Source organism: Colletotrichum siamense (assembly GCF_013390195.1).
Source record: "Colletotrichum siamense strain Cg363 chromosome Unknown KSG_Cg363_contig07, whole genome shotgun sequence".
In the NCBI taxonomy this organism is placed as follows: Eukaryota; Fungi; Ascomycota; class Sordariomycetes; order Glomerellales; family Glomerellaceae; genus Colletotrichum; species Colletotrichum siamense.
In genome coordinates this window covers 4650345-4677192 of record NW_023501020.1, presented here as the reverse complement: position 1 = coordinate 4677192, position 26848 = coordinate 4650345, and the positions used below count along the sequence as shown (strand labels likewise).

The 26848-nt window shown below is 51.0% G+C and overlaps 11 protein-coding genes across 11 annotated transcripts; 6 read left to right on the top strand and 5 right to left on the bottom strand.

Annotated features, from left to right (window-relative positions):
- Positions 1-6578: 6578 nt before the first annotated feature.
- On the top strand, positions 6579-7095 carry SMT3 (Ubiquitin-like protein SMT3; the record flags this gene model as incomplete). Its single annotated transcript, XM_036643438.1, has 2 exons — positions 6579-6651; positions 6767-7095. The coding sequence occupies 2 exons, from the start codon at positions 6579-6581 to the stop codon at positions 7093-7095; spliced, it is 402 nt and encodes a 133-aa protein (XP_036491802.1).
- Positions 7096-8735: 1640 nt separating this feature from the next.
- Positions 8736-9590, bottom strand: rutD-0 (putative aminoacrylate hydrolase RutD; the record flags this gene model as incomplete). The annotated part of the gene is made up of 1 exon (XM_036643437.1): positions 8736-9590. One exon carries the CDS (start codon positions 9588-9590, stop codon positions 8736-8738), a length of 855 nt encoding a protein of 284 aa, XP_036491335.1.
- Positions 9591-10398: 808 nt separating this feature from the next.
- On the top strand, positions 10399-11376 carry adhT-0 (alcohol dehydrogenase; the record flags this gene model as incomplete). Its single annotated transcript, XM_036643436.1, has 1 exon — positions 10399-11376. The coding sequence occupies one exon, from the start codon at positions 10399-10401 to the stop codon at positions 11374-11376; it is 978 nt and encodes a 325-aa protein (XP_036491691.1).
- Positions 11377-12084: 708 nt separating this feature from the next.
- On the bottom strand, positions 12085-12417 carry CGCS363_v011586 (uncharacterized protein; the record flags this gene model as incomplete). Its single annotated transcript, XM_036643435.1, has 1 exon — positions 12085-12417. The coding sequence occupies one exon, from the start codon at positions 12415-12417 to the stop codon at positions 12085-12087; it is 333 nt and encodes a 110-aa protein (XP_036491692.1).
- Positions 12418-14558: 2141 nt separating this feature from the next.
- Positions 14559-15509, top strand: CGCS363_v011585 (uncharacterized protein; the record flags this gene model as incomplete). The annotated part of the gene is made up of 1 exon (XM_036643434.1): positions 14559-15509. The coding sequence occupies one exon, from the start codon at positions 14559-14561 to the stop codon at positions 15507-15509; it is 951 nt and encodes a 316-aa protein (XP_036491689.1).
- A 397-nt stretch (positions 15510-15906) lies between these two features.
- CGCS363_v011584 (uncharacterized protein) lies at positions 15907-16641 on the bottom strand (the record flags this gene model as incomplete). Its single annotated transcript, XM_036643433.1, has 4 exons — positions 15907-16290; positions 16355-16375; positions 16468-16485; positions 16534-16641. The coding sequence occupies 4 exons, from the start codon at positions 16639-16641 to the stop codon at positions 15907-15909; spliced, it is 531 nt and encodes a 176-aa protein (XP_036491690.1).
- A 2290-nt stretch (positions 16642-18931) lies between these two features.
- CGCS363_v011583 (uncharacterized protein) lies at positions 18932-19913 on the top strand (the record flags this gene model as incomplete). Its single annotated transcript, XM_036643432.1, has 2 exons — positions 18932-18987; positions 19043-19913. 2 exons carry the CDS (start codon positions 18932-18934, stop codon positions 19911-19913), a joined length of 927 nt encoding a protein of 308 aa, XP_036491687.1.
- A 1759-nt stretch (positions 19914-21672) lies between these two features.
- On the top strand, positions 21673-22312 carry CGCS363_v011582 (uncharacterized protein; the record flags this gene model as incomplete). The annotated part of the gene is made up of 2 exons (XM_036643431.1): positions 21673-22221; positions 22307-22312. 2 exons carry the CDS (start codon positions 21673-21675, stop codon positions 22310-22312), a joined length of 555 nt encoding a protein of 184 aa, XP_036491688.1.
- A 686-nt stretch (positions 22313-22998) lies between these two features.
- Positions 22999-23385, bottom strand: CGCS363_v011581 (uncharacterized protein; the record flags this gene model as incomplete). The annotated part of the gene is made up of 1 exon (XM_036643430.1): positions 22999-23385. The coding sequence occupies one exon, from the start codon at positions 23383-23385 to the stop codon at positions 22999-23001; it is 387 nt and encodes a 128-aa protein (XP_036491811.1).
- A 30-nt stretch (positions 23386-23415) lies between these two features.
- Positions 23416-23691, bottom strand: CGCS363_v011580 (uncharacterized protein; the record flags this gene model as incomplete). The annotated part of the gene is made up of 2 exons (XM_036643429.1): positions 23416-23591; positions 23667-23691. The coding sequence occupies 2 exons, from the start codon at positions 23689-23691 to the stop codon at positions 23416-23418; spliced, it is 201 nt and encodes a 66-aa protein (XP_036491812.1).
- Positions 23692-25334: 1643 nt separating this feature from the next.
- CGCS363_v011579 (uncharacterized protein) lies at positions 25335-26543 on the top strand (the record flags this gene model as incomplete). Its single annotated transcript, XM_036643428.1, has 1 exon — positions 25335-26543. The coding sequence occupies one exon, from the start codon at positions 25335-25337 to the stop codon at positions 26541-26543; it is 1209 nt and encodes a 402-aa protein (XP_036491908.1).
- Between the last annotated feature and the right edge of the window lie 305 nt (positions 26544-26848).

The following is a 26848-nucleotide window of genomic DNA, read 5'->3' as shown; positions in this document are numbered from 1 at the left end:
GAACCAGGCTTTCAGGAGGCCTGCCGCTGCCGAATCGCACCAAAGCATGCTTCAAGTTTGGCCATGAGATGACGTTTGGGGGCTGGAGGTTGAGAGAGGAACCCAAGGCGAAGTCGATAACAAGCCGTTTCAGATGGCTGAAGTTGCGAACCTTCCCGATGAAAGTTTCAGGGACCCACTGGGAGGATAAAATCTCCAAGTTGAGAATTCTGTTGAGCTGGGCGAAGTGGCGAACGAGATCCGAAGCAGCTGCGTCGCACCGAGTGATATTAAAATTCTTCAGGGATCGAAGCTTGGGGAAGCTGAGAGCCAACACGCTTGGCAAAGTCTCTGAGGATATCTATCTAACTCGGAGAGTCCTAACGTGGTTGGCATACGTTTGCCTTCTGCCGTTGCGAGACGGCACCTGTATGAGTGCAGACAGCTCGGCTTCTTTCCATCTGATTTCGATAGCAAGATCGAAACATCTGCTGTTAAGCTGGGCGAAGAGAATCAATTTCCTCTTTGGTAGGTGTTGCAGGATTGCAATTTGCATCTCGGTTGGCATGCCTGAGAAACACTCCCATAGGTTGCGGTTGGGGGCTTGCGACGACATTGTGATTTCGAATAAATGTGATCAGTGAGGATGAATGGAGAGATACTTGGTGACCTGTTGTGATGGGTTGCGTCGAGAGAGATGTTTTGGGAGTGAAGTTCGAATGGTGGGAGAACGTTGACTTGAGGTGAAGGTAGGTCAGTGGAGGTGAGGCTGGTGGTTGACTTCACATGCTGAGGTAGGCCGAGAGCAAGAGGATGCCCCAAAGCTGAGCAGCTCCTTCCATACATACCGGGCTATCTACCTGGGTAACGACACTTGTGGCTCCAGCTGCAGCAGCAACTTCGTGCACCGTCATCAGAACCTTCCATTCCAAATAAAAGCTCCTTCGTTCGTCTGGGGTGTCGTCAGCGAAGTCAGGACTGCGGACCAGGCAGGAAGGGGGGTGGGGGGCAGTCCATCCGCCCCAGCTTTTACGGGGGCCGCCCGCCTGCCCTTCTGGCGGACTGGCTAGTGATAACACCACGATTTGGAAGGTCAGACTCCATGCCCTCGTCCTGCCGCAGTGCTGGCCGTCCCATTGATGGCTTCCATCTTCCGCGGCACTCATCAACCAGAACAAAGGGCGAATAGTTCAGTGGTAGAATGTCCGCTTCGCATGAAACATCTACCTTGCTTGCGGAGGGTCCTGGGTTCAAACCCCAGTTCGTCCATTATTTTTATGCTTTTTGTATCCAACCCCCCAGCCTTTTGTTTCTTTTTGGCTCCTTTCGTTTCACGTAGCATACCAGACCTCACACCTGATTTTCTACCTTGGGATTATCGCCCTGTATCCGTATCTCAGCCCTACTAAGTTGAATGCGATGGGACCATCGTCTTCTGGGCGTGCTGCACAGCCTCAAATTCTCATTCCCTTCGATTATAAACCATCGTACGAACTCCGGCTTTCAGCTTCCACAGCCTGTCACGATAGTCAACCTAGCACCCTGGACACTCGCTTCTTGGTTCCAATTTGTCTCGTGCAGAGTGTCATTATTTCATTCCCATTCTAAAGTGTGCGATTACCAGATCAAGATGTACAACGTGACGGAACATCTGTCGTCCTTCGTTGGACACTCATGCGCCTCGTTGAGCTTGTTCGAGTCGGTATCCAGCTCCTCCCAGATGCTGTGATTGGAAACAGACAGGTTCGACCCCGAAGAGAGTCCGCAATCCCCCGCCAACAACCCCGACGGCCTCTAAATAGACCACCCAAGTTAGTTCCACACGCTCAGACTTGAACAAACCACTTTGGTTGTCGTAGACGTGGGCATAAAGTGGATTCTTCATTGAGCCCAGCCCTTTCTCGATGTCTGACAACACGACATGAACTGAGCTGATCATATCCGTCCTCGGTACATCTGCCAGACTCAAAGTTCCTAGGTGTGTCGCTTTGGCCTGCGGATAGGCGTGTACATCTAGCCTGACGTTCTGAAGGATTTCGCCTTTCAAGTTCCGTGAGTGATTCAAGGGTTTGGCTCGACTGGCAACGATCTCCGTTGCAGATTCGCTGGCCTGTTTGAAAAGTTCAGGGATGCAGCCCTCCGGAAACTGGAGGTCGCGAAGCCGGCAAACAATTGGTGTGTCTTGGAGCTTCTGCTTTCCTGTGACTGAGTCCATGTGCACGGGCGTTTGACTGAATCGGAGCCGCCATAGATTCCGTAGTGGCCGGAGGACAGAGTCAGGAACACGTTGTAAGTTCCATGCAGCTTCGCCGTAGACCATCAATTGCGACTTGGTTGAATAACAAAGTCGCGGGCTGGGATTATCGGCGGTGGAGCGACCATTGAGACCCCGCTGATTCGGAGCTTGAGAACCGCTGCGGTTCCTTGGGCACGTTGACATAGATTTCATCCACTTTGAGAAACGGTCTGAAACTGGGCATCCGTCTACTCGGATTGAGTCAGGAAAGTAAACTTCATCTTGCCAAGAATCTCAATCCCTTCCAACAGTCCCTCTTAGACCAATATATTATGGAAGAGTGTGAGCATCATGGGCTCCGGGATGGATTCCCAGATGATCATGACTGTACAAAACGCCATATCCAGACCTTCGATCAAGCTATTACCGCAAAGCCAAGGCGAGTGCTGCAAAAGGCCTCTGCAACCAGCGGTGGGAACTTGCGCGGCGAGGCCACAGACTTCTGTGAGCTTGTTGGGGTAAGCCACTGGGAAAGCTCTGATTCCAGATTTTTGATCATTTCATTCGTGAAGTTGTAATCGTCGAAGCCCCGGCTAACTTGATGCTTTTCCCAAAGAAGCTGCTTCAGCGCACTTGCCCCTTGTAATTATGTATCCTCCACGATGGCTAGCTTTGTTCCCATACACAAACTCCCTGATTTCCTCTGTCCAATTGTGGAAGAACGCGGGGGCTCCAACACATGGCCTTTGGGATGGGGATAGACTAACCACAAGAGACTGTGAAGGAGTCGACAATGCATTGCAGCTAGAATACATGGTGTGGAAGAACCTTGCTCTCATGCGGGGTCCCCAACTTCTTCATGACGAGGCCAGTGAGAAAGCTTGCAAAGTTTAGTCCAATAAGACTTTTCTCCTTTCCATAAACACCGCCAGAATACCAATTAAGATCTTCCAAAGCCAGCTGGCCGTCTGTGGACACTCGAATCTCAAAGGCTGGAAGCGCATAGAAGTTTACTAGATCATACAGCCACTTGATCGTGTATTGACGACGCCATGCTAGTCTCTGGGCTTTTGTGGCTTGTTGTAGATCCAATTTCGGTTCCCGATCACGGATCCCCATTTGCATCGCCTTGGTGGGCTTCCCGTTCCGACTTTTGCGGTAGTCGGCGATGAAATCTAACAAGTCACAGTATGCACGAACCATAGACTGCTCGGCCATGTCCACCCAGCCTGACTCTATTCCCCAATACGCTTTGTCGGGACCATAGAGAGTGGCCACCCGAAAGACTGCATACCAGTTGCGTCCTCAAGAGCGGGTGTTCTCCTTCGGTTCAGCCCGGAAAGTGCGGAGTAAATTTGCGTACCCGTCACGGTTGGGGAACTCGGCGAAAATAGTCATTGGTCTTGCTGGATCATGGAAAGCGCCATGTTTGATTGCTCTGCTGCGACGACGCTATTGAACCCCTCCTTAGCGACCTCGAGCCAGATGTCCTGTACGTACGTTCTCAGTGAAGACCACTCCTGAGTCAAAGCGAGTGTAGCCATGGAGCAGCTTCCGAAGGAATCAATAATCGCAGTCAGTAAGGGACACGCGGTTGCAAGGGCCAGTCTTGAGGGCTCTCGAGACGTCGTGTTTCTTTCCCTTCTTTCTCTTCGCTGGCTTTCTCACCCTTTTGTATTTCTTCTGAGCCTGCCTCTGGGCAGGGACATGCATTGACGACGCCTCTTGTGACTCATGGTCTGATGCCGAACCATTTGGATGAGACGATAGAGCAGTGAACATATTGCCGAGCATGGTCCCGAGGTTTTCGACTCCTCCGAGAGGCTCGTCGTCCTCGAGACTTTGGCAGCGCTCCCAATTTTGGCCTCTCAGAATATTGGAAACTATAGAAAGGGCATAGATGAAGACCCTGTGGCACATGTTGCTTCTCTCGAGGTCAGAATCCAGCTGAGACGTCGGAAAAGAATGGTACTGTTCGTAGAATGAAGTCCTGATTCGGATGATGGATTTCAGGGACCGAAAGATGATACTTGGAGTAGACTGCTCGAAGTGCGCGATGCGACGCGCCATTGCCAGCATCGTTGAGATTGTGACGTAGCCGGTGGTTGTCAGCTGGAAAGGGTTTCCATTATTACTAGCGATAGAGTGACCTCCGACATTTTATAAAGAATTCTTTTATAAATTTTTATATAACTATAGGGAATATAAAGACCCTTTTTTCCTCTACCCTAACCTAAGCTAATCTTTTTAACTACTATATCTTTAGATAAAAGTAATAATAGCGATTAGTTCTTAGAGCTATTTACTATACTTCTTATTAAATATTTTATTAATCTCTTTTATATTATTTTTATTTTTTAAGTTCTTAGCAATCTTTTTAAATCTCTATTTAATTTAATAAAGAACTTAGTTCTAAAGATTTTCTAAGAACTTAATATATATTATAAAGAAATATAAAATACTATATTATTATTCTTAGCTAAAAAGATATAACTAAGTTATTATTAAATATATAGTAAACTAATCTTTTTTAAATATTTAATATTATTAATAATAAAAATTATATTAATTAAATAGAAAGTATATATAAAATTTATTTTAAAAAGCTTTAAATTTAAGCTATAGTATAATAAAAAGCTATTTTTACTTAGCTAAGTAGTTTAAAAATCCCCTTTATATACTCTATAAGTTAACTATAGAAGTTATACTTTTTCTATATATTTCCCTATTAGAGTTATATAGTAGTTAATAAGGTGCGCCTCTAGGCGGTAAACTGTGAAGAAGAAAACTTAGAAGGGAAGAAAGAGTAACCTCCGATCACGCCATTAGACGTGTTAATCACCCAGTAAAATAGGAATCGAGTGTCTCGTTTATATCTGATATAGGCATTCTCATTCGTCATGGTTGTGAAAGGGTGGTACTTTGGTCTTCGGAAGCGTTGAATGGCATCGAGTCTGCGTCTGGGTCACCAGAAGAAATCAGTCTCTAAGCGAAAACTGAATGTTGGCAGGATGGAAAACAACTCACTGATGGATGAGGATTGCTGCAATAAACGGAGGTCGGCGAACAGTCGGCTGGCCAGTTGTCGAGAAGTGAGATGCTGCAATTTTGACTGTGTACAGGATATCCAGGATATCCAAGACGTTTTCCGTGTGGAGTGCAGTGGAAGATTTCGAAACCCAACAGACGGTGACCGACACCTTTGTTCCGGGGCTGGAAGCTGACTGGGTATTGTGGCAACAAGACAGAATGTCAGAGAAGTGGCGACAATGAAGGCAAGTTTGGGCGCAAACAGAACCGAAATGGCTAGGCTGGCGACTTTGATTTCTTTTCATTGTTGGCTGGGTGCAAAAGATTGTGCCTGGAGTGTTGGTTGAATGGTCAGCAAAACCATGGACATTTCCTTTCAGTCTACCGCTGGCACCATGAAGAGCAAGAAGGACCGACCAAGAAGGACTTCAAACCTTAAATTTATTGCCCTTCAGATTCAGACTCTGACCGATACGGCATGTTGCAAGAATTGTTAGTTGCAGCAATCGAATTTGTCTTTCATGCTAACTCTTCGTTCCAATTTGCATTTACTAGGTGTTTAAATGCTACAAATGCCCACTATATATATCAAACTGCTTTTTTTTTTACGCCTTCATTTGACGTGTTTAAGCACTACATCTCGGCGAGACCTCCAATATCACTCTGCTCTCCCCAAGTCCTCTGGTCTGGCCTTTCTCGCCGTAGCGTGCATGTCTGATCCACAAGTGGGCACCCAATAGGATTTTGATCATCTCATACGGTCGATTGGCCCAGTGGTTTAAGGCATCTGCTTTACAGACGTATTCCGCAGAGGATCGCAGGTTCGATCCCTGCATCGATCACATTTTCATTTTTGTACCTTCCCTTGACCTCTGAAAGAATAAATCAAATGTGAATAACCTCACATTTTGCAGTGTGCGTGACCACTAGCAGTTTTACATGGGCGATAAATTGGCAGTTGAGCAGCGTGCTCTGCTATGTTAGGATCTTGAATTGAAAATCGCATGGTCTTATCTGGGCTGCCAGGCGATTCACGAAAAGTGCAGCAAACTGGAAGGCACCAGCAGCCTCTCACCAATGAGAAGTTGGTCCGGAAACAGCAGGCACGCCCTAGGCTGCGCAAATCTCGGGCCTTCTCTTTTTTTCACGTTTGTCCCCGAGCTGCCACAGAAGCCATCAACTTCTCGATCACCCACCTAAAACCGAGTCAACCCACAACAAACTCATCTTCACCTCCACATCTCAGCCGACAACAACGAGGTCTGCCAACTACAACACCATCGATCCGAGTTCCGACGTCCTGTACTATCCACAACCTCCAACAACTACGGAGATGGAACCCAAGCAGGAGAGCGCCCGTGATGGCAACGAGCAGACGCCTCTTCCCGGCCCGTCTGGCGCCAACGGTCTGTCGGCCTCGTCCACTTCTTGTACCCTCTTTCCTCCAAGCATCCCACGACATAGACCTACCTTGATTGCTCTCCATCAGGAACATTTGCTAATTCTACTCCTGTCCTGCAGACGTTCCCCCCCAGGCTCCCGTTCCCCAGGCCCCTGTCCCCGAGGATGCGGCTCCTCAGGGTGCTGCCGAGACTCCCAACAACGCGGCCATCAACATAAAGATTGTCGACACCACTGGCCACACCATCGTCTTTAAAATCAAGCGGGATACTCGCATGCAGAAAGTAATGGCAGCCTTCTGTGAGCGACAAGGAAAGGACTCCAAGTCCGTTAGATTCATCTTCGACGGCACTCGACTGGTGGACGACGACACCCCCCGCAGCCTTGACCTTGAGGAGGATGATGTCATTGAGGCCCAGCAGGAGCAGATTGGAGGCAACATGTACTGAACGAGCCTGATAACACCTCCAGGGTCGTGGTTGGATGCAGAGACGGGACTGCCGGGAAAGTTTGAGATGGTATTCAACCGCGCCTTCCTAGCTTGGGGACTGGAGATGGATAGGGTCGACCTGATAGAGATGTTATGTTGAAGGGTCTTTCCTACCAGACTGCTTTACGTACTTGCACCTTTCTTAGCTGGAAGAAAATCAAGAGCGGCATGATCTCATCAATTAAAACGAAAACGTTGCGTCCCTTTCTCTTCTAAGTACAAAGCCTTGCTGCCTGTTTTCATTTACCTTTCACTGGCATGGTCCGTCATCGAAGTTTTAAATGCTTTGTTCTCGCATTTTGAATTCATGTTCTCCAAATTATGTGATGTGCCCTCCGCTGTCTTGTCATTTCCGCCCGGCAACACCGCCTGAAGTCAATCATCGCCAGCACTTTCTTCGCGACGGTGAGTAGACACGCGTCAACGTCGAATACATATTCACTTTTGCAGTTCCTTTTCAATGCTCATGATACCCACAGGCGAGGACTACCGCCTCCTCGTCGAGTGAGGATCTCAGAAGACGCCTCGCTCTCCCATCATCCGCACCCGGCCATTAACCTCTCTTCGTCGTGCTCTGCCTTCCACGCAACGACATCTGACTCTTCGATCATGAGCTAATACAGATAAAAGATCCCAAAATAATAAAAAGACGACCGCAGGCCCCTCGATCACTCTAGTGTATCCAACAACAAGCGCAGGTTGTCACCGACAAAGTGACGCAGAGCCACATGCCTCCCACACACTGCTATCATTCAGACCTTTTCCACGATATTATGACATGTCCGTGATCATTCCTTCCAAGACAGGCATAATGAATGCGGCCGAAAGTTATTGGGTTCATGGAAACCGAGCCGAAAATACAGAAACAACTTGGGCAACGACTACAACACGAGCCTGCCGGAGCGAATTTAACCCAGGAGACCATCAAAATGAACAAGTCAATATCAAGAAAGTGGCGCCCCCGGACAAGATCACTATGCGACAAGCATCATTGCAATATGCTTGGGTATTCGTTACACTATCCAAGCCAGCAATGACTGTGCATACCACGCCTCCAGTAATGGCTATTCTAGAGATGTTAGCTGGGCGGCAATGGCAGAATACCGACTGGCCAGCGAACCAATTCTGGGAACAGCCCTTTGATAAAGCGCGCATGGAGGTCACAGACATTGAAAGAAGGCGCGTCAACGTTCGTCCGTCGCCACTCTACATGCACCCGAAGTCTGGAAGGAAACGTTTTCAGACATACTGCGGCAGATCCCTGCGCGAAGGGCCACGTTTGATGCCGATGATTTTATGGATTTGAAAGATCCTCAAATCTACAGAGGGACATAATTTCCAAATATTTGCGCGTAAGATGATGGTGCTTCACTCAGCTTCATGCGATTTGCAGTGAAGAGGCTTCCAACGTCGCTGACCGAGAGCCGGGCAGACGGAAAAGCGGCCGGATCGACAGTCACTCGAGAATTCCCAGATTTTACAACGGCGCGAAGACAAAAAACGATCATTGTCGGAGTAGAATTCAATTTCAATGACTACACTGGGAGACGAATACATGTTACAAAAACACCCGTTCGGGCTGACGAATCTTGAGGATTATCAATGCCCAAGGAATAAGTCCAAGTGCTTCGCGTACAGCTCTGGAACCTGGAACAGGTGACCATGACCAGCATCGGGGTAGATGATGAGCTGCGCGTTCGGAAGGTTCTGCTGGAGAGTAAAACTGTTTGGCGTAGGCGACATAATGTCATTGTGGCCATTGGTGACTAGAGTAGGCGCCTTGATGTCCTTGAGACGGTCGAAGTTGCTCGAGTTGAGACTGAACGAGAAGATTGCCGTCAGCTGGGATCGAGCGCCAGGGCCAATAAGAAACCCTTTTCGCTCTTCTCCTGTTACTTGGCGCTCATGAATACGGTTCCACCATTGACGACCGATCGCCAAGCTGGAATCCGATGGGAAGAAGAAGAGGCGCAGCATGTCCTCCAACGTAGGGGGTTCGTCATTGTTTGCTCCTGCGCTTTCCAGTACCTCTTTGGGAGGCAGTACTACGCCCTCGCCAATGGCAGATTGGGTGCCGGCTAGAATCAACCTTCGTATCAGGTGAGGATAGTCCCAGGCCAGGATCTGGGCTACGCCGCCTCCCATCGAAAACCCAATTACGTCGGCCTTCTCGACGCCAATGGCAACCACGAAGCCGGCCGCAATCGCAGCCATGGCAGCTGTAGACTCGGGGACTTGTCCATCACTATGGCCGATACCGAAGCTGTCGTAGACGATGACCTCTCGGTTCTTCGCAATGGCGTTGAACAGTAGGGGATCAAGTGTGTCCATCGACCCGCGAAGGTGGTTGATGTACAATAATGGAACCTGGGACTGCTTTCCGAAGCGTCTGAAAGCAACTCTTGTTCCGTTGACGATAACAAACTGTGTCTCGGCGATCTGAAGAGTGGACATTGCGGATGATGAAAAAAGAAAATTGGAGTTTTGACTCGATAGGTTGATTGTTGGTGGGGGTGCAAAAGTTTCTGGCCTGCCAACTCGGGATGCAGATTAGGAGAATAATTCTTTGTTCAAGGGAATTCCGACCTTATTATATACACAATCACGATGGGAGGCGCAACTTAATCTTGACCCAGAAACAACGTCTGGGCCTTTCAGTTGTCCCGACGGCATGACTTCAGCCCACTCCAGCTCCAGCTCAATTCGTTCGAAGCCGTCCTATGTGCTACCAGATGTCAGACTGAACATCGTCGATGATTCGGGGTCTGATCTCTCAAGCCATGATGACAAAGCCTGATTATGATGCTTTTGGCTTCAGGGGTGGCCGCACCTCGGCAATCCGTGCGGCAGAGGTGTAATCAGTAATCATTTGGCAACCACCATGAATGAAAATAAACATTAGCTGCGCAATCTCTACCTCATTTAATTCAAATATCTCAACCTTCATGAAAGTTTAGGTTTGTCTCGAGAATCAGAGGCGGGACGATGATTTATCCGGTGGCGATCAAATGCTTTGGATTGGCAAGCTTCCTCTGACCCGGGCTTAGTCAATGGAATTCCCAACAGAAGTGAGTTCCGAAAGGCAGGTGGTGTCGTTGCCTCGAGTGATTCCTATTTTTCTATTTAACTGCAAGTAAATTGTCCTCAATTCTTAGTCTTACTTCGTCATCCTTCCTTCATCAGTCACCCTGAAATCGAATACATTGACTGGGCCACGATAGCCTTTGCCTAAGATTTACCCCTTTACAAAACCCCTAAAATCATGAAGGCTTACCATTTCTCAACCCCTTCAAAGGGTCTCGAGCGTTGTGACGTTCCTGTGCCGACTCCACAGAACAACCAAGTCTTGGTCAAAGTGAAGGCATGCGGCATCTGCCATACTGATTGCAATATCGTTTCCGGCATCGATACCACGTTTTTCTGGAAACGCCCCATCATCCTCGGACACGAGATCGCTGGAGTTGTCGTTTCCTGCGGAGCCGACATCACGAAGTTCAAAGTCGGTGACGCTGTCGTTTCAGTCATCACACCGAAACACCCTGTTGAACTTGGAGATGTAGTCGACAGCCCCGGAATAGGTCGGGACGGTGGGTTCGCCGAGTACGTGGTGCTCTCCGAAGACCGAACCTTGCCGATCCCGTATGGCGTATCGTTTGCCCAAGCAGCGGTGGCTACCGATGCTGTAGCGACGGCATACCATGCAGTCGTTGCTGAGGGCCAGATTTCCCCAGGATCCAAGGTTGCCGTCATAGGCTTAGGCGGTCTGGGCCTCTCGGCGGTCCAGATTGCGGCTGGCTTGGGAGCTTGTGTTTTCTGCGTCGACCTAGACCGCCGCAAGTTTCCAGCGGCTGCACTTGCGGGGGCCCATTCTTCGGGAACGACCTTTGACAGCTTCCCCGGAGTTCGATTTGATGTTGTGCTTGACTTCGCTGGTGCGGGGTCGTCCACTTCTGCGGCAGCCAAAGCGGTCAAACTCGGAGGGAAAGTGATCCTTGTTGGCCTTGCTTCGAAGCAAGCAGTGCTCGACACGCACTTTTTCGTTGCCTTGGGCGTCAAGCTCATTGGATCTGCCGGATCTTCGCTCCAAGAGGTGGAGAAATCTCTCGAGCTTGTTGCTAACAACAAAGTCCGGCCAGCTCTTGAAGAGGTTCCATTTGAAAGGCTAGCAGAGGGGGTGGATCGGCTGCTGAAAGGCAACGTCGTCGGACGGCTTTATGCCGATCCGTCACAGAACTCTTGATATTGTAATACTGCTTCATCTTGGAACTCAGCTAGCACATAAACAAGATATTCAATCTCTGAAAGTAAACCTCAGACTGTTGCCAGTCCGCTGAGCTTCACAACGAATGCAGTTAGTCATATGGGGATAACATATTAGTCAACGAACAGTTACTTTAGAATCCTAAGATAAACATGCAGTCAGGCTTAGCCTTTAAGGCCCAGAGCATATACCGATCCTTTCTGTCGCCGTTGGTGGTCGGCGAAGTCGACGCCGTGGGTTTGGTAAACGCTCCCGTGTATCATGTCGACGGCGCCATGCTTAGCTTTCCCCTAACATCTCAACGTCGCTTCCAGTGCCATCCATCTCGCCAAGGGTAGCGTCAATTGCAGATATGGCACGACCGAAGAATACGCAAGCCTCTGCTCTCTTGTTGATGAACTCCGAGCACCGCTCGATTGATGCATCCAGTCGTCGTATGAGGCATGGATCAACTTGTATGCAAACTTTCAAGGCTTCTCGCGCCGTTCTGTGGGCATAGAATTCGTTCGCCAATTGGTCGCTCCTGATGCCGGGCAGAGCGGTCGTCTGCTCGCATAGAGCTTTCAGAAGCAACTTCACCTGCATCAGCTCCGTCTTGACAGTCTCAACGCTTGCATGAGATTGAATCCAATCGTCCATTGATATCCTCTTTGCAGTCTGATCCAGCACCGGGCATAGCACCTTTCGCTAAAGGGTGTAGTTCTTGTTGCTGTCGACTCCAAGACGACCGTTTCCAGTCATGATATTCAGCGCATTGACAATCACCGCTATTCCGCTGTCTCCTTCGTCGGCCTGCAGGGGACAATGGCAGTTGTGAATCGTGGGGACGGGATCGTGCATCGCCAGCGTAGTGATGAGGAGAAGGATGAAGGCTCGAACTTGGCCATCAACACCGGTCGGGGATAGGGAGTCGTAAACGTGAACAACGTCGTTACGCCGATCGAATCTCAGTAGCACCCAGTGCTGTTTGTCGGCAAGATGGATAGGAGCAATGATGGAGCATCTTCCAGAAGACGCCATCTGTTCTTGTACATCTCTTGGAATCGGCTTGTGGTTCTGGATTCCGCTGGAGACTGCGGGGTCCAAGATGACATACTGGAAAGGGTTGAGATGCGCGGCGCGTCGGATGATGCTCAAGATGAGGCTGCCATGAAGGCTCTTTCCAGGTTTGAGCAGTCCAGTGTCGTTGAAGTGTGTAAAGGCCACGCCGCGGCTACACTGAGATGTTTGCGCTTGGTCTGGAGGGCCGTCGACTGTGCATTGAGTCATGATGTTCTCAGTGTCGGACTTGGAGAGTTGCTGGTCATTGGGCTGATCTTGATGTGGGCCAGGAGGAGCGATTGACGACTTAGTGATTGATGATGGGGACGGTATGGAAGATCGAGAACCCGTGTCGCCTGCGACGGACTGATTTCGCCGACTGTACCTTGCAGCTCTAGCTGACTGGGTACCTTGAACGTCTCCCGGAACCATTTCGCGCATGGAAGTCGCGGTCGTAAGAGCGACGTCTGTCCGCTTCCGCGCTAAGGTCTCCCAGATAGATCTGATGACAGACCGACGATAGTGGATGCCATGGAGAGGTCCTCCAACATCCCACAACGATTCCGGGGGCTTGTCGTGCGCATTCTTGATTATTCTGACTAGGGTGTGGCAGACTTCACGCTGCAGGCTTTCGATGTCGTTGCCATCCGGCGTTGTGCTGCTGCCGAGGAGAGACTGCAGTTCGTCGCGCCACCGTCGGGTTTCTCGCCGGCGGAGTTCCTGTGCCTTCTTTGTCATTCTTGCGGCACGTATCGAACGACCTGCAATGGCTAGTCAAATGCTTTTCACGACAAGATACGACTGGCGTTTGTGGAAGGTGCGTTTTCTGGAGGGACTGCAGTTCGGACTTGTCAGTCAGTGAGATGGCTGCCTTGAAATGACGTAAGAGATGGGCAAAAGAGTTACCAGGAAGAAATCAGGTTGGTAGTGGTTGGTTCTCGGTGCCAAATGATCGGATATCTTCAGATTGTCGCTCGTCGCTAGAGACCGAAAGTGATGTTGAGGAAGGGTTCTGGCTCGCTTCGAGGTTGCCTCAGATGCGCTTGATCGGATGTGTGCGCAGGCAGCCAGTTCTGTTTCTCGTGTGGCGAGGTGAACTTTCCAGGCAGCGAAGTCGCGTTCAGCAGAAGATGCGGAAGGAGCTGACAACAAAGAGCAACGGATGCTGCTCGGTTAGACTTCCAGTTCATCGCGGTTGCGCCGGCGAAGTTGACGAGTCATTATTTTTTATCACTTCCTAATAGTCTCTTAGATCTCCAGACTTTCTCAAGGCAAATACTTTTACGCCCAGCTCTTGATTTCCTTTCTCTCAGCCATCTGGAAGACCTCGGTCATCTAATGTCATTAGCATTTCAACGTCTCGGACAAGGGCTTCCATCGAGAAGAAGCCGCCAAGAAGCTGCCCAATGTCTCCTGCAGCGTGGCAAACGTCCATTGCAGATATTCATAGTCGTTGAGAACCGCGTGAGACGCTAAACTATTAGAACGAGCAGTCGGATGCCTGTGGCTGCAAGAGTCGTAAGTCAATCAGATGGTTCTTTTATGACGAATGGTCAATAGGGATCGAACGCATCCTCCACCGCGACCTGCGGGAATAGAGTCGAAATAAGGAGGTGGAAACCCCTTGCAGTAGTACCGTCACACTGCAAGAGGGGTAGGGATCCCTCCATGTCAGTTGTTCGTCCAAAGATGGCGAACATTAGGCTTTGTGGGGGTGATGCGAGCAAACATCCGAGCCGCAGGACGTTTAACCCCGTTGATGATCTGAACACGGGCCGCATTGAAAGTGGCTCTCTTAGGTTGCCGTCCAGATCTGTCCCTCCCTTTAGATTTCTCTGGCCAGTATCTGCCGTCATTTAGTGCCCATCTACACAGCGATACAGCAAGGGAGCAGGCATCAGGGGGGCCCGGGGATTTGCTAGACAAAGGTAACTCCGAGGTGATTTCGACATGAACTCATCACACAGTGACCAACGACGTCGGCAATCACGCAACCCATCCAGCGAGACCCGAGGATCCACTCACCCTCAGTCCATAAGGTATGAAAGCATAAGTGCGGTCGCAATTTTAACGATTGACCTCCGCTTCCTCCAGACTCTTCTAAGAAAGCCACCGCCGTCATGTTACCTTCCGCCTTTCTAGGAGTTGTAGCCGCATTTAGCTCTGCATCTGCCGCCTCGGTGGTGTCGCAATTATGGAACTTCACCGACTATGCTGTGACTATCGAAAACAGCGCTCTCCGGTCTAACGGCCAGCTTCTTCTCACCACCTTCGACAACGGCAGCCTCTACACCTTGGACACTCTGACAAATGGATCCCGAGCCGAACTCGTCACCAAACTCCCGGGAGCCACGGCTATTGGTGGCATCGCAGCAACCAGCGCAGACAAGTTCGCTATCTTGGGCGGCGTTCGCGGCAACAACTACTCCTACACCAACGAAAGCGTCTATATAGTTGACTTCAGCGACGGAGAGAGCTCCAAGCCCACTGTCAACGTCGTCGCCAGGCTTCCCAATGCCGTCATGCTCAACGGGCTCGCCTCTCTGCCGTCTAAGCCTCATGTTGTCTTGGCTACCGACTCGCGCCTTGGCAGCATCTTCCGCATCGATACCCAGACTGAAGCGACTGAGGTGGCAATTACCGACGACCTCTTTGCTGCCCCCGCAAATGCCACTATTCCCATTGGTATCAATGGGATCAAGATTGCAGATGGGTATGCCTACTTCACGAACACGGCACGAACCAGTTTTGGCCGCGTTCCTATCACTGAAGACGGCTACAAAGCTGGCGATGTTGAGACATTGGTGGTTGCGTCTGGGGGCTATGCTTGGGATGACTTTGTTATTGACGCGTCGGGCAACATCTTTGTCGCCCAGACCCAGAACGCACTGGGCCAGATTTTCGTGAACGGAACGTATGTCACGGTCGCTGGCGGTGGCGATACCACCTTCATTCATCGTCCGACCTCTGTTGCCGTTTCCGAGGATAACAAGACGTTGTTCGTGACCACTGGTGGAAATGCAGTAGGCGGTCTGACATACAGTGGTCAGGTTCTGGCAGTGGAGCTGTGAAGCCAGCTGCCGGCCATGGGGACTGATGATGGAGGATATCCTTGCTGCTCAATATCTTAACAAATCGCATCAGCATCAGGTCTGCATGAGCTCTAGGCTGTAAATAGGCTCTCTCGTTTCTCCAAAATAGGTTACTTCACGGGCCAGCTTCTTTCATCAGAGTACGAAAGATGAACCGCGCATACAGAAAAGGCGATTCGGTATATAGATGGGGCCGACAACAGTAACATGAGATTGATGACGAAATATAAATATGTGATGTTCAAATATACAAATCAGAAATGAAGTGGTGTAAGCCTACGGCAATGCCGAGTCAAATCGGAGCCCAACGATGCATCGTCAGATGCACAGACCAAACAATGAGTACGGCCTCCACAGATGACGATATGAATGCCAATTAGTAGTGGCCCTTCTTGTCGTCCTTCTTGTCGTCCTTCTTGTCGTCCTTCTTGTCGTCCTTCTTGTCGTCCTTCTTGTCGTCCTTCTTGTTGTCCTTCTTGTCATCCTTCTGGTTGCCCTTCTTATCGTCCTTCTTGTCATTGTCGGGGTCATAGCAGTCGCCCTTCTTGTTACGCTTGCACTGCTTCTGCTTCTTGCCCTTCTTATCGTCCTCCGAATCAGAGCAGTCGCCCTTCTTGTTGCGCTTGCACTGCTTCTTCTTCTTATCCTTCTTATCGTCGTCGGAGTCGGTGCAGTATCCCTTGTTGTTGGTACGCTTGCACTTCTTCTTGTTGCGCTGCTCAAGGTCGCCGCGGGCAGCGAGCTCAACACCAGCGAAGGCCTAGTCGAAAGCCGTTAGCAATTATGGTCCACTGCTTGGAATTGTACTTCACATCGGTACTTACGGAGATACCATCACCGCGAGCCTAATGAAATGGTAAGTCAGTCTATTTTTCACCCCAAAGCGCAAGACATATGAAAGAGGGGATTTTAAAAGCTTTCAGATGGCAACACTCACGACAATCTCGGCAGAGCGCTGAATGAGGTCAGTAAATCTCTTGTTACAATTATTCTTGGAACTCACCTCGACAACGTCAGCCTCAAGCGGCTGAGCAACAGGGGCAGCGATAGCTGCAGCGGCGAAAAGAGCCATGCCAATAGTGGCAACCTGACCGAAGGTGGGCATATGCATCTTGAATAAAGTTGGTGCTTTGGAGTTGAGATTGGGAAAAGATTGAATGTGGGTGAGTTTCAGAGAATGTGTTGTGGTGAAGGCTGGAGTTGAGTGAGCGTGATGAGGAGAGATAGACTTGACAACACTGGGACATTAAGAGGGTTCTTATACAAATTCTCCCCAGTATCAAGCGTATTCTTTTATTATGATGATCAAAAGCATGTTCCATGATCATCGCGACAACATCCAAGACCTGACGAACAATGGCAAGACTTCGCGAATGACGGGAGAGTCCGTGGTTGTGGCGTTTGTTCGCACCCCAACTGCTGCCAAGACGTGGACCCTGCGATAGTCGCTTGCACTAGAACCTTAATCAGATTAATGCTACCGTACTTTAAGATCAAAATAAGCATGTTTTAACAAGATCCAAAGTGTATGTCAACCTAAAAAGAGCACTCTTTTCACTGGGACCCGTACCACCGGAGCCAAGCGTCCTTCAGCTGAACCATGGCCCCATCTGTGCAACATGGTCTGAGTTACCGAAGCGAAGACCAGCCGGTACTATCGTGGCGTTGGCGGCTCCTTAGCTAGATCTCGCGCCGGGAAGCTAAATCAGCTAGTTTGTGTCCGGCGTCGCAAGAACATGGTAATCTCTGGCCGTGTCATGTTTAATTCAGCAACAGCTTGACCTCAACATTATCAAAGATCTTCTGACTAGGCTGCGGTTCTTCGTGATACCACTTGGCACACGTCAAGAATACTACCGTAGCGAGCTTCGTGGCCAGATTCGACAACGCCCAGAAGTGCCACAGGCCTCGCCAAGAAGGAATGCAGTATTTAGTTGAGTCTGAGGTCAGTTGTGGAACAAACAAGGACGTTTTCTTTTTCGTTGTTTTGAAAACAGTATTATTAGCTTGCCTATAGAGCCAAGATTACTCGATTACAAGCATTTTGGACACCGGCATATCAAGTATTCGTCTTTCTGCGCGCACTTATTAGCGAATATTTCGGCTGTTCACTTGGGTTTTCTAATTTGCGTTTCTTCTAAAATTGATAAGATTGGTACTCCCCTTGTCGCCGCTGACCTGTTGAAGTCAATGACATTGTGTTTACTCCGTTTGTTCACTGCAGTCTAATACATGGGTATATCATTCGTCACTTTTACGTCAAGCGCAAGGTAAGGGAAAAGGGGGGAGAGAAGCAGCATCTTCAGCCACACAGCCCGTAGCTCAATGAGGTTTCCCAAGCACACAAAACAGACCACGGTACGAAGTCGATGAGGCTGTTCTTTATCCGTCCGGGGAATCTCGAGCCTAGGCGGAACCGCTTGCCCATTCCTGCTTCTATGCTTCTGTTTTGAATGACTCTTCATAGATGCTCATTAGACCTTAGCGAATTGACATTTATGCAACATCTGTACCATTTGCGCCTCCGGCTCTCCAAGAAAAGCTTGTGTTGGCCACGCTTCGTGGGGCCAACCAAGTTACCACCCGAACGAATGATAAGACGCAAATGGACTTTCGACTACATACACGAAAAGACAAACAAGACTTCGGTCAACCTGTGCGAACGTTTCTCTGACTTTATTGGCCTGTGGAAAAATGTGCAGTACAAGGACAACAACGACGTGATGTTTGAGGGGAAGGATGAAGTAATCGATGATTTAATCTACACAAGTGCATTTAGAACAATGACGAGGTCGTGGCAGGAATCTTCGATGGTCCTTGCCGTTGGATGAAGTTATCTGCAACATCATCGGATGCAGGATTCGCGAGGAGGGGCAATACTTAGATGACTACCCTGGCTGCCAGCAGCCCACCTCAGACATGCGTTGTTCTGGAGTGTATGTGGTCTTAGGGCATGCATTCTGCATAAGGTTCGCCATATATCGAGTTGTCCAGGACCCGAAAGCGGCTGAGGATTCGTCCAGTGCACTTAGAAATGTTAATCCAGCGCAGACCAGTCGCGATTTGTGCCTTGCCTTATGTAATTGTGCAGCACCTTGCGCGCGTGAGTTATGTGCATTTAGTCGCACGTGCCATGCATAAGTCGTCATAAGGATAAGGACCATTTTGTGCCTCTTGTCCTTGATGGTGCGCAGTGCCAGTGGACCCAGCAGCAATCTCAGAGCTGTTGCGACGCTGAGGACTACCTACCTACACTACAGCTACGTAATCGGGCCCCTCTGTTTCAGCGCGTCGCGTCGCGGCGCATCGCATCGCATCGCATCGCATTCGTCCAACGACATCCTTCCAAGATGCTGTCCAGATTATTTGCAGGAATGAGTCCCCGCCCATCGCCCAGCAAGATGGCTCTCAACAAGAGCGGTTCCATCGGCGGCAACGGAGCCGTTGCCGAGTCGAGGTAATTGAATTCCGAGGCTTCCGGGAACTCGTGTGCTGACATGCCGTTCTCGCAGTGCGCCGCACAAGCTAGATGCCTCCAATGCCATCCCTTCGAACTGGACCGACGCTTCTTCGAGGCTTTCAAGCCCCCTATCGAATCTAGACAGCCCGCTATCAGATGGCTCGCGGCCGGCGTCTCCTGACCTGTCTGCCAACCCTCTCGAATCCCTTGAAACCGCTGACGATGCGCCCGGCCCCGAGCCAACGGACCTCCCCAGCCTGGAGGAGCCAGCACCGGCTGAGCGACCGTCGATCGACGTCCACCCATCCACAGAGCATGGCGAACCCGAAGAACCTGCGCCCGATGCTACCGACGATGGGAATCGCAGAGGAGGCCGAGGCAAGCGGAAAAGAGCGACGACGCAATCGGGTCCTAAGGCTTCAAACCCCCGGAAGAGGAAAGCCGTGAAATCTAACGACGCTCCCCACCCCGCAGTCAAAGACGCGGGAGAGCCATCAGTGTCCGGCCCAAACTCGGACAACAAGCAATACCCGGTTCACAAGATCCTAAACTTCCGGCGCGAGGGCGATGACGTCGAACTGCTAGTTCAATGGGGAGGCAAATGGCTACACGACGAACCCACATGGGAACCCGAGGAAGAGCTGTGGCACAGCTGCCGGAAGGTCGTCTCCAAGTTTTGGAGCCCGAGCGGGTGGAACAGGAGAAACCGCGTGCTGGGGTTGGACCCCGTCACAGGGCCGTTTATCGTCAGCAGGATCCTCGGCGAGAGAAAGATGAACAAGGTCCGAGGTAGGGAACAGGGAGGCGTTGCATATTTGGTGGAATTCGTGGGGTACGACAAGGCTGAGTGGACGCCGGAAAACTGCCTCCCCAGCGATGCTATCAAGGAATGGAAGGCCGAGGGCAGGAAGGGGAAAAGGTAGTGGGTGGGACCACACATTCAACATTGGAGATGTGGTATCTCCTCGGGTTTGTTTACGTATGGTGCTTTTCTGGCGTTGGGTATTCGGGTGATATGGCATGCTTCTGATACCCGATCTCGATGTCAGATCTTTGCGGCGGTATCCATGATGGTGTGCCGGGACTCCTCTCTGTCGATTAGGAGATATCTTTTTGTGTCGCACCGTCTCCTTCATTTGCCTTCTGCAGCGTTGCTGGCGCCTTTCCGAGGTAGCTGTTTCAATTGAGGACTCTGTTAAGGATCCCCTGTCAACCCTTTTCCGTTCGGACTGACTTGAAGGCTTTCGATAACGCTGCTGCCGTCCTTCAACCTCGTCGAAGGAAAGACAACGAAAACACGAACAGGTCAGGATTCTCATTGATTCGCGTCGTTTTTGGTGTCGATGCAGTAGTAACCTACCTGAAAAGGAACGCCAATCGCGCGGAGACCATCTGCATCGGCCATGGGTTTCGCAGGAACCAACAAGTCGCTTTGAAGCACCGTAATTACTCGCTCGCGAAATGATAAACGCGGAAAGATGCAATCATGCCCTTCAATTTCCCCATCTCTCAAATGTGCACTTGATCATAAAGTGTCTGCTTCACCCTGACCATCTGAGTTCTCAGTTCGTCCAAATTGGAAGCGAGCTGGTTTCCATCACTCTGTCCACCAAGATTTTGACGGCAGTCGTGTCGAGAATCTTCTGCGTGCGATGCCGAATTATTTCGCTCTGTTTCTTTCACTCGAGTGAGAGAATTCCTGGCTGGACGGGAGCCTTCCGGACTATTGCTTTGCAAAAATGGAAATCAAGGAGGCGCAGCTGGCGCAGCTTCTCTGGCAACGTATCCAAGCCTGATCTCATAGCATGACCCGCGCCATGTAGCCCTTGTTGCCTCGACCCCCGTACTGTTCCAGGCGTGCCTTGCGGAGGTTGGAAAGTGCATGCCGTGGGTGTGTTACGCCCCTGTCCGCAGAACGTGTTAAGGAGGCATTCATGATGAGGTGGGCCCGATATGCAATGAAGGTACGCTGGATGAGTTGAGGAACATGCGAGGCTTGTGGTGCCTTCCGAGACCGCCTAATTTCCTGTGTCTGGGCGACTACGTTATCATTTACTAGGTGACTTTGATGAGGACGACGGCAATAGACGACGACAGCAAAAACGATAGCAGCAACGATAGAAGCGAGCACAAAGGAAAAGCAGTTGCTTTAACACATGAAATTGGGAGCTGTACCTTCCGATCTAAACAATCCCCAACCCCTTCCGCCACTGTGTGCACTTTCCATAAGGCACGAAGTGCTCGTTGCCCCCTTCCTGATGCTACTGGCGGGCGTGCCTCAGCCATCACTCAGCCGGGCAAACAGCCACCGAGAGCAGGACCAACGTGCCCCGTCCTTCTGGGTCTCTACGTGAGTTTGCACGGAGCTTCCTTGAGCGCACTGAAATCTGGACTGACGCCTTCCACGGTTAACTCCTGGTGGTGGGCGAGGTAGGTAGGTACCCTGCACTGGTGAGATGCTCTTATTTTCGAAGCGGTTCCACGGAATACTTGCAATCCTCCACCATCCAACATCACTCGTCAATCCAGCCTACCACCACCTGTCCATCATCACGACTTTATTCACAGCCAGCCTTTTGGTAAACTTACAATCGGGCTCACAGAGAATACGCACCTCCGGAGAGCGTTGCATTTGTTCAAAGTCATTGTACATCTTTCAGCTTGCACAGAAAGTCGACCACGATGGACCAACAAAACGTGCAACCGGAGAAGCTCGCAAAGAACACTTTGCCCGAGGACATTGCGCGGATTGCCGCGGATACTAAGGTGGAAGCAACCCTGAACGCCTATCTTGCAAGGCGCATATGTCAAGAGCTCCAAAGTAACCAGCCACTGACCGAGGCGACCATGGACTTGAATTCATGGGCCGTCAGACGAGACTCAACCAACGAAGCCCGACAAAAGTATGTCATCGCAGACGCGGGATGGCTTCGCCCCAGGTCTAATACCTCCGCGGGGCGTCACCCCTCAACGCTTCCTGAAGGATACTCGAAAGGCAGCGGACAAATCATTCTGGTGCCGATCTATTTTGACGTCTCGAACAACGGTCATTGGTCGCTTCTGATCATTCACGATGGTTTCACAGGGCACGGAAAGGGACCCTCGATCAAACACCTCGATCCTTTTAGAAACAAGGATACGGGGTTCGTACGCCGCAATGCAATCAAACTCGATGCCTCCCTGGCTGTTGAAAGTCTCTTCGACATAGAAACGTTTAGATTCGGCCAGTGGGTGAGCCAAAAGTTTCCCCCCTCTACGTTAGATGTGTAAGGCAGCAGGCTAACCACAATAACAACGATCAGGATGTCCCTCAGAGCCCTAATGCTGCTCGTTGCGGAGTGTAGGTCGCACACGCGATCAGAATGATCTGCCACGAAGGACTGGGAGACAGATATCCAACGGAAGATTTCGACTCTAACAAGTTTCGGAAGGAAATCTTCCACGAGGCGGTTTCTAAGGCCTACAAGGGGGGCATTGAACTGCATGATCTACAGGCTCCAGATGCCATGGCTTGCATTGTCGCATGGTGGAAGTCTGGAATAGAGGAGTTTGATCCCAAAAGGCTAGCTATTCCAAACACTCCACAGCTAACACAGCTCCTGCTGCCCGGGGGTCATTCGTGATATCTTACGGCTCTGGTCTTTGGTTTGTATTATGGTAGTCTGGAGTGGCCTGCAAGTATTAGTACGTGGAATTGGGGCCGGCATGCAGTACATTCTTATTCGTTCAGGCGTCGTCATGACCAACGGTAGCATCAGAATATAACCGCGACTAAACCTCGTGCTATTCGCGTCGCTACTCGTATGTCCCAACACTGCCGTTTCAGAATCTCCCCAAGATTACATAAACTCGGAACAGACCAATGACGAATCTTCCATTCCCTCTAAGAGATGTCTGGGTCGTACGCTTGCTGCGACTTTGAGTCCAGTCTCGTGGTCAATTCTTCGAATGGCGCAGCGACTGGACTACACATTGTCGTACGCTCTCAGACGCTCGTAAATAGCACCCTCAGTGGTGTGTCAGGGCAGGGAACCACTCTGGAAGATCATCCTCGTTCTCTCCGTGCTTCCCGCCAGTCCGCTTCTTGCGGTTCGGTCTGGCTGATCCCTTGTCTTCCAGCGACTTGCAGTTTTTCTCAAGCCCAAGAGAATCAACCGCACTTCTCGACAGCTTGCGGCCTTCCAGCCAGTCCTCCTGGGAGCGGCCACTGTGCGCCTCGTACGACTCCCAGAACTCGGCAATCAACACTCTGCCCACTTTGGTGGCGGCAACCCAGGCTGCCTCGGTGCGTCCCACAAACCGCGTCTCGTACTGCACAACAAAAGTGCCTCTCTTGTCGGTGCCTTTCCGCGCGGCAAGTATTTTCAGAGGCATCCAGCGGTCGGGATGAGCCATGTGACGCTGGCGGCCGCCGGCGCTCTTTTCCTAAAAGTAGCAGACGGCATCGGGGTCGATGAGCTGGGCTTTGGACTCGCTGATCCAGAAGGCGGGATACGGCGGATTGGCGGGGAGGACACGGAGGTCGAAGGTGTCGACGTAGCTGGAGGGTTTGGTTGTCGATTTGTGGGAGAGGATGACGCCGAGCTTGGACGAGCGAGCCGCTGGAGGTAGGCGGTCAGATCTTGAGACAGCAACGGAGGGAACGGGTGCGAAGAGGTCTCTTGGGGAGGGCTTACCTGTCTTCGTCTTTCGTTTAGCCATCTCTCGATTGTCAAGAGTACTGCGCGTCGCCTTTGAGTAGCTGGGAATTCTGTTCGGGAGCGGCTTGCGATGCTGGGTGTAGGCTTCCCTTGCTGTAGGCAGACGACAACCGAGATGCCAGCGGAGGATAAACACAATGGAGTCAGAGGCCCTTCTGCCTAGGTGCCAATAATTATAGGTGCCGGTTGAGACTGGCTTGGTGTGGTAGCTCGTGGGCGAAGAAGGCAACGACGTCGTGAAGGCAGCTGCGCGAAAGTGTGGGTCCTTGGCCGCAACGCTGAGCTACGGCACAACTCCACGACCTCAACTTCGTCCAGCGCCAGGACTAGGTCAAGCTACCTGGGTAAGGTAGCTGTAAAAGGAACGTGTAATAGTGGAAGTAGAACCTGAAATCTATCGATTACACAGGATAAGCTATGCAGCTGCGCAAACGCAGAACAGATTGGCGGTCTCGGTTGGAAGCAATTCTTCCGTTAGAGACAAGGGACATCGACATGAATCTCAAAGTATCTCCTTTCAATCCTACTACTGGACACACTAGAAGCCACACGGAAGTTCTCGAGCCTTGAGGGGCCATCTCGACGTGGGCAGTGGCATGTCGGCGTGGGGGGCTGGTTCCAGATCCGAAGGGGGGGCCGTTGACCGTGTTTTCCCGGAGAATGGCTGCCCAAGGCCAGCGTGTGATTCTGACTCTTCTCGAGAGACCAAAGAATATTCAAAGACCATGCATAATCCTTTGTGAAGATTCATGAAAATGAAGACAGCTATCAATGTGACGTGGATCAACGCTGCACAAGACTTGTTTGGTCTAGACTACACCTCGGCCCGAGCAAAGTGCCTGGAACCAAACGACCTATCTTCCTAAGAGCGATGCCTGATTCTCGAACCTCCCATGGATCTCTCACAAATTCTTTCACCCTAGTCCCTGAATTTGTTTCTCGGCCTATTGTTCCCTTCCTTGCCTTATACTTTCCTCAGACCGCCTACGAATAGGTCTCGTCTCTTCCAAGTCTCGCCCCGAGTCTCCTCCGACACCCAACCCTCGCCAAGAACCTTGCAGCAAGTCGACCTAATGAAAAATTTCCCCCATCACTTTCGCGAAGATATTCTGGTTGTTGACTTGGCAAACCTGCCAGCTTTAGCTTTGAGCCGAGCGGCTCATCGGACCTGTCCTTCCTTCGTCGTTCCAACCCCTGCGTGCAAGTAAGTCTTGCAACCACAAGCTTTGAAATCTGCTGACAGGGCATCCCAACAGAGCGTCCAGACGCGTACAGGTTCTCGAGGCATTCGATCGGCTCATTGACCAATTTTCCACCGTCTGCCAAGTGCCAGACCCGAAAATGCGCGGCGACATCGTCCCATGTCGCATTCAACCCTCCTTGGTGGTTCAAGACGAGGAAAATCGCCCGCGGATGAACTCAGCTTCCCATAATGGAGACTCAGAGACTGTCTCAACATTCCAAGAGGCAAAGCCATGTGTCGAAGTGCTTGATAAGATATCAAAGCATACCACCTCGCCCACTCCCGAGCCCTCGGCTCCGTCCACATCCCCAGTCATCCCAGCCCGTCATACGCACGCATCGATGGAATCGCCGAGACAGACGCCGTCCCCCGTTGAACAATCATTCATTCTCTAGTGCCCAATGGCAGACGGTTCATACGAGGGCGACAGTGCAGTTTTCAACCCCAACTTCAGTCCGTATGCGACCGTCACGTTCGACTTGGATGACACGCAGACCGATGTCGCGCCATGGCTGCCGGCCTCACCTGGGGAGGCGAGCTATCTCTGCGACCTTTTTCCTAGTCTTGTTCACGTCGCGAATGGCAAAATGAGCGTTGCCCAGACCTTTCTTGTCGCCTCGGCAGGAGTTCATCACTGCGGCTCGCAGAGATCTACCATTATGACCTGGGATCGTGTCGAGGAACATCTCCGCGCAAATGATCTTCACCGACATCTCAAACTTAGTCATCGCTGTCGTCTTGTGGTGATCCTGTTGGATACGGGCTTCCCATTTCGAGACATCATCATGGGTCGCTACAACGACGTCGAAGGCTACATCAGCAGGAACCCAGATGCCGGGGTTTTGAAGGCATATCCGACCCGCGAAGAAGCTCAGGCAGACGGGTACAAACTTCCAGACATTCGGATTCTCGACGCGGTCGCTGCGAAAAGACGAGACTGGCGCCCTGTAACTTGCTTCGGAAACGGTACATGTGCTCTATCAGGGTTTCGAGCCTTCAACAAGCGCTCGTGGAGTGGCTGCTCCTTGCATGCAGGAACGAACGTAAGTCCGCGCTTGACTTGCTTCGATCCTGTGCGTGGTCCTCGGCCTGTCGATGAAGCGTCCAAGGAGTCATGGTTCCACCAAGAATTCGTCGACTTTCTTTCGGTTGAGGAGTTCCGCGTCTTCATCGTCACGAAACCTGATCCTGAGGGCGTTCGCGGCCTCAAAGGCGAGGTACACAAGATCTGCCTCACGAAAACCTTTCCTGAGAGCCAGATCGGTGCCAGCAGGCCGCCAGAGGCATCTTTCAAACGGAGAGGATTCACGGGCACACAAGTCATGGAATATGCGCTTGGCGTGTTTGAATCCCTCCGAGAGCTTAACAGTCCCCAGCTTGGCTCGTTGGATATTGGATGCCGCCTCGACGTCGCTGCAAGGCACTACGGAGGGCCATTGTTCGTCAACGAGATTACTCGATGGTACGGCGCCCATGACTTCACCGATTACTGCGACGTTCCAGGACGCATGACGTGCGAGCAGTACGCCATGGCATTCTCCGCGGCTGTCAAAAGGGACGAGCGTGGACCGGACGGAGATGGGAGGTTGTCAGGAGTCCAGCGGTCATAGGGATACGGCGTGGGCGGTGGATTGGGTTCGCTGGCTTTTCTGTTTGCAGTAGAGCTCAGAGGCACCTATTCGATATAATTGAAAAAAGGACGTTGGGAAACTCCCTCGGTGGTCGATCATCAAACGATATCCATGTCAATCAAAAGGGACGCTAGGTACTGCGGCGACACCAACCAATTAAAACAGCCCCGCCCCTTCAGGTCATGGTCGCTGTTGGTCGGGGGGAACAACGATGACCCCTGCCCCTTCTGGCCGGTGGAGGTCGGGTTTGCCAGGGAGCTTTCCGCAAGCTGGAACGGCTGCTG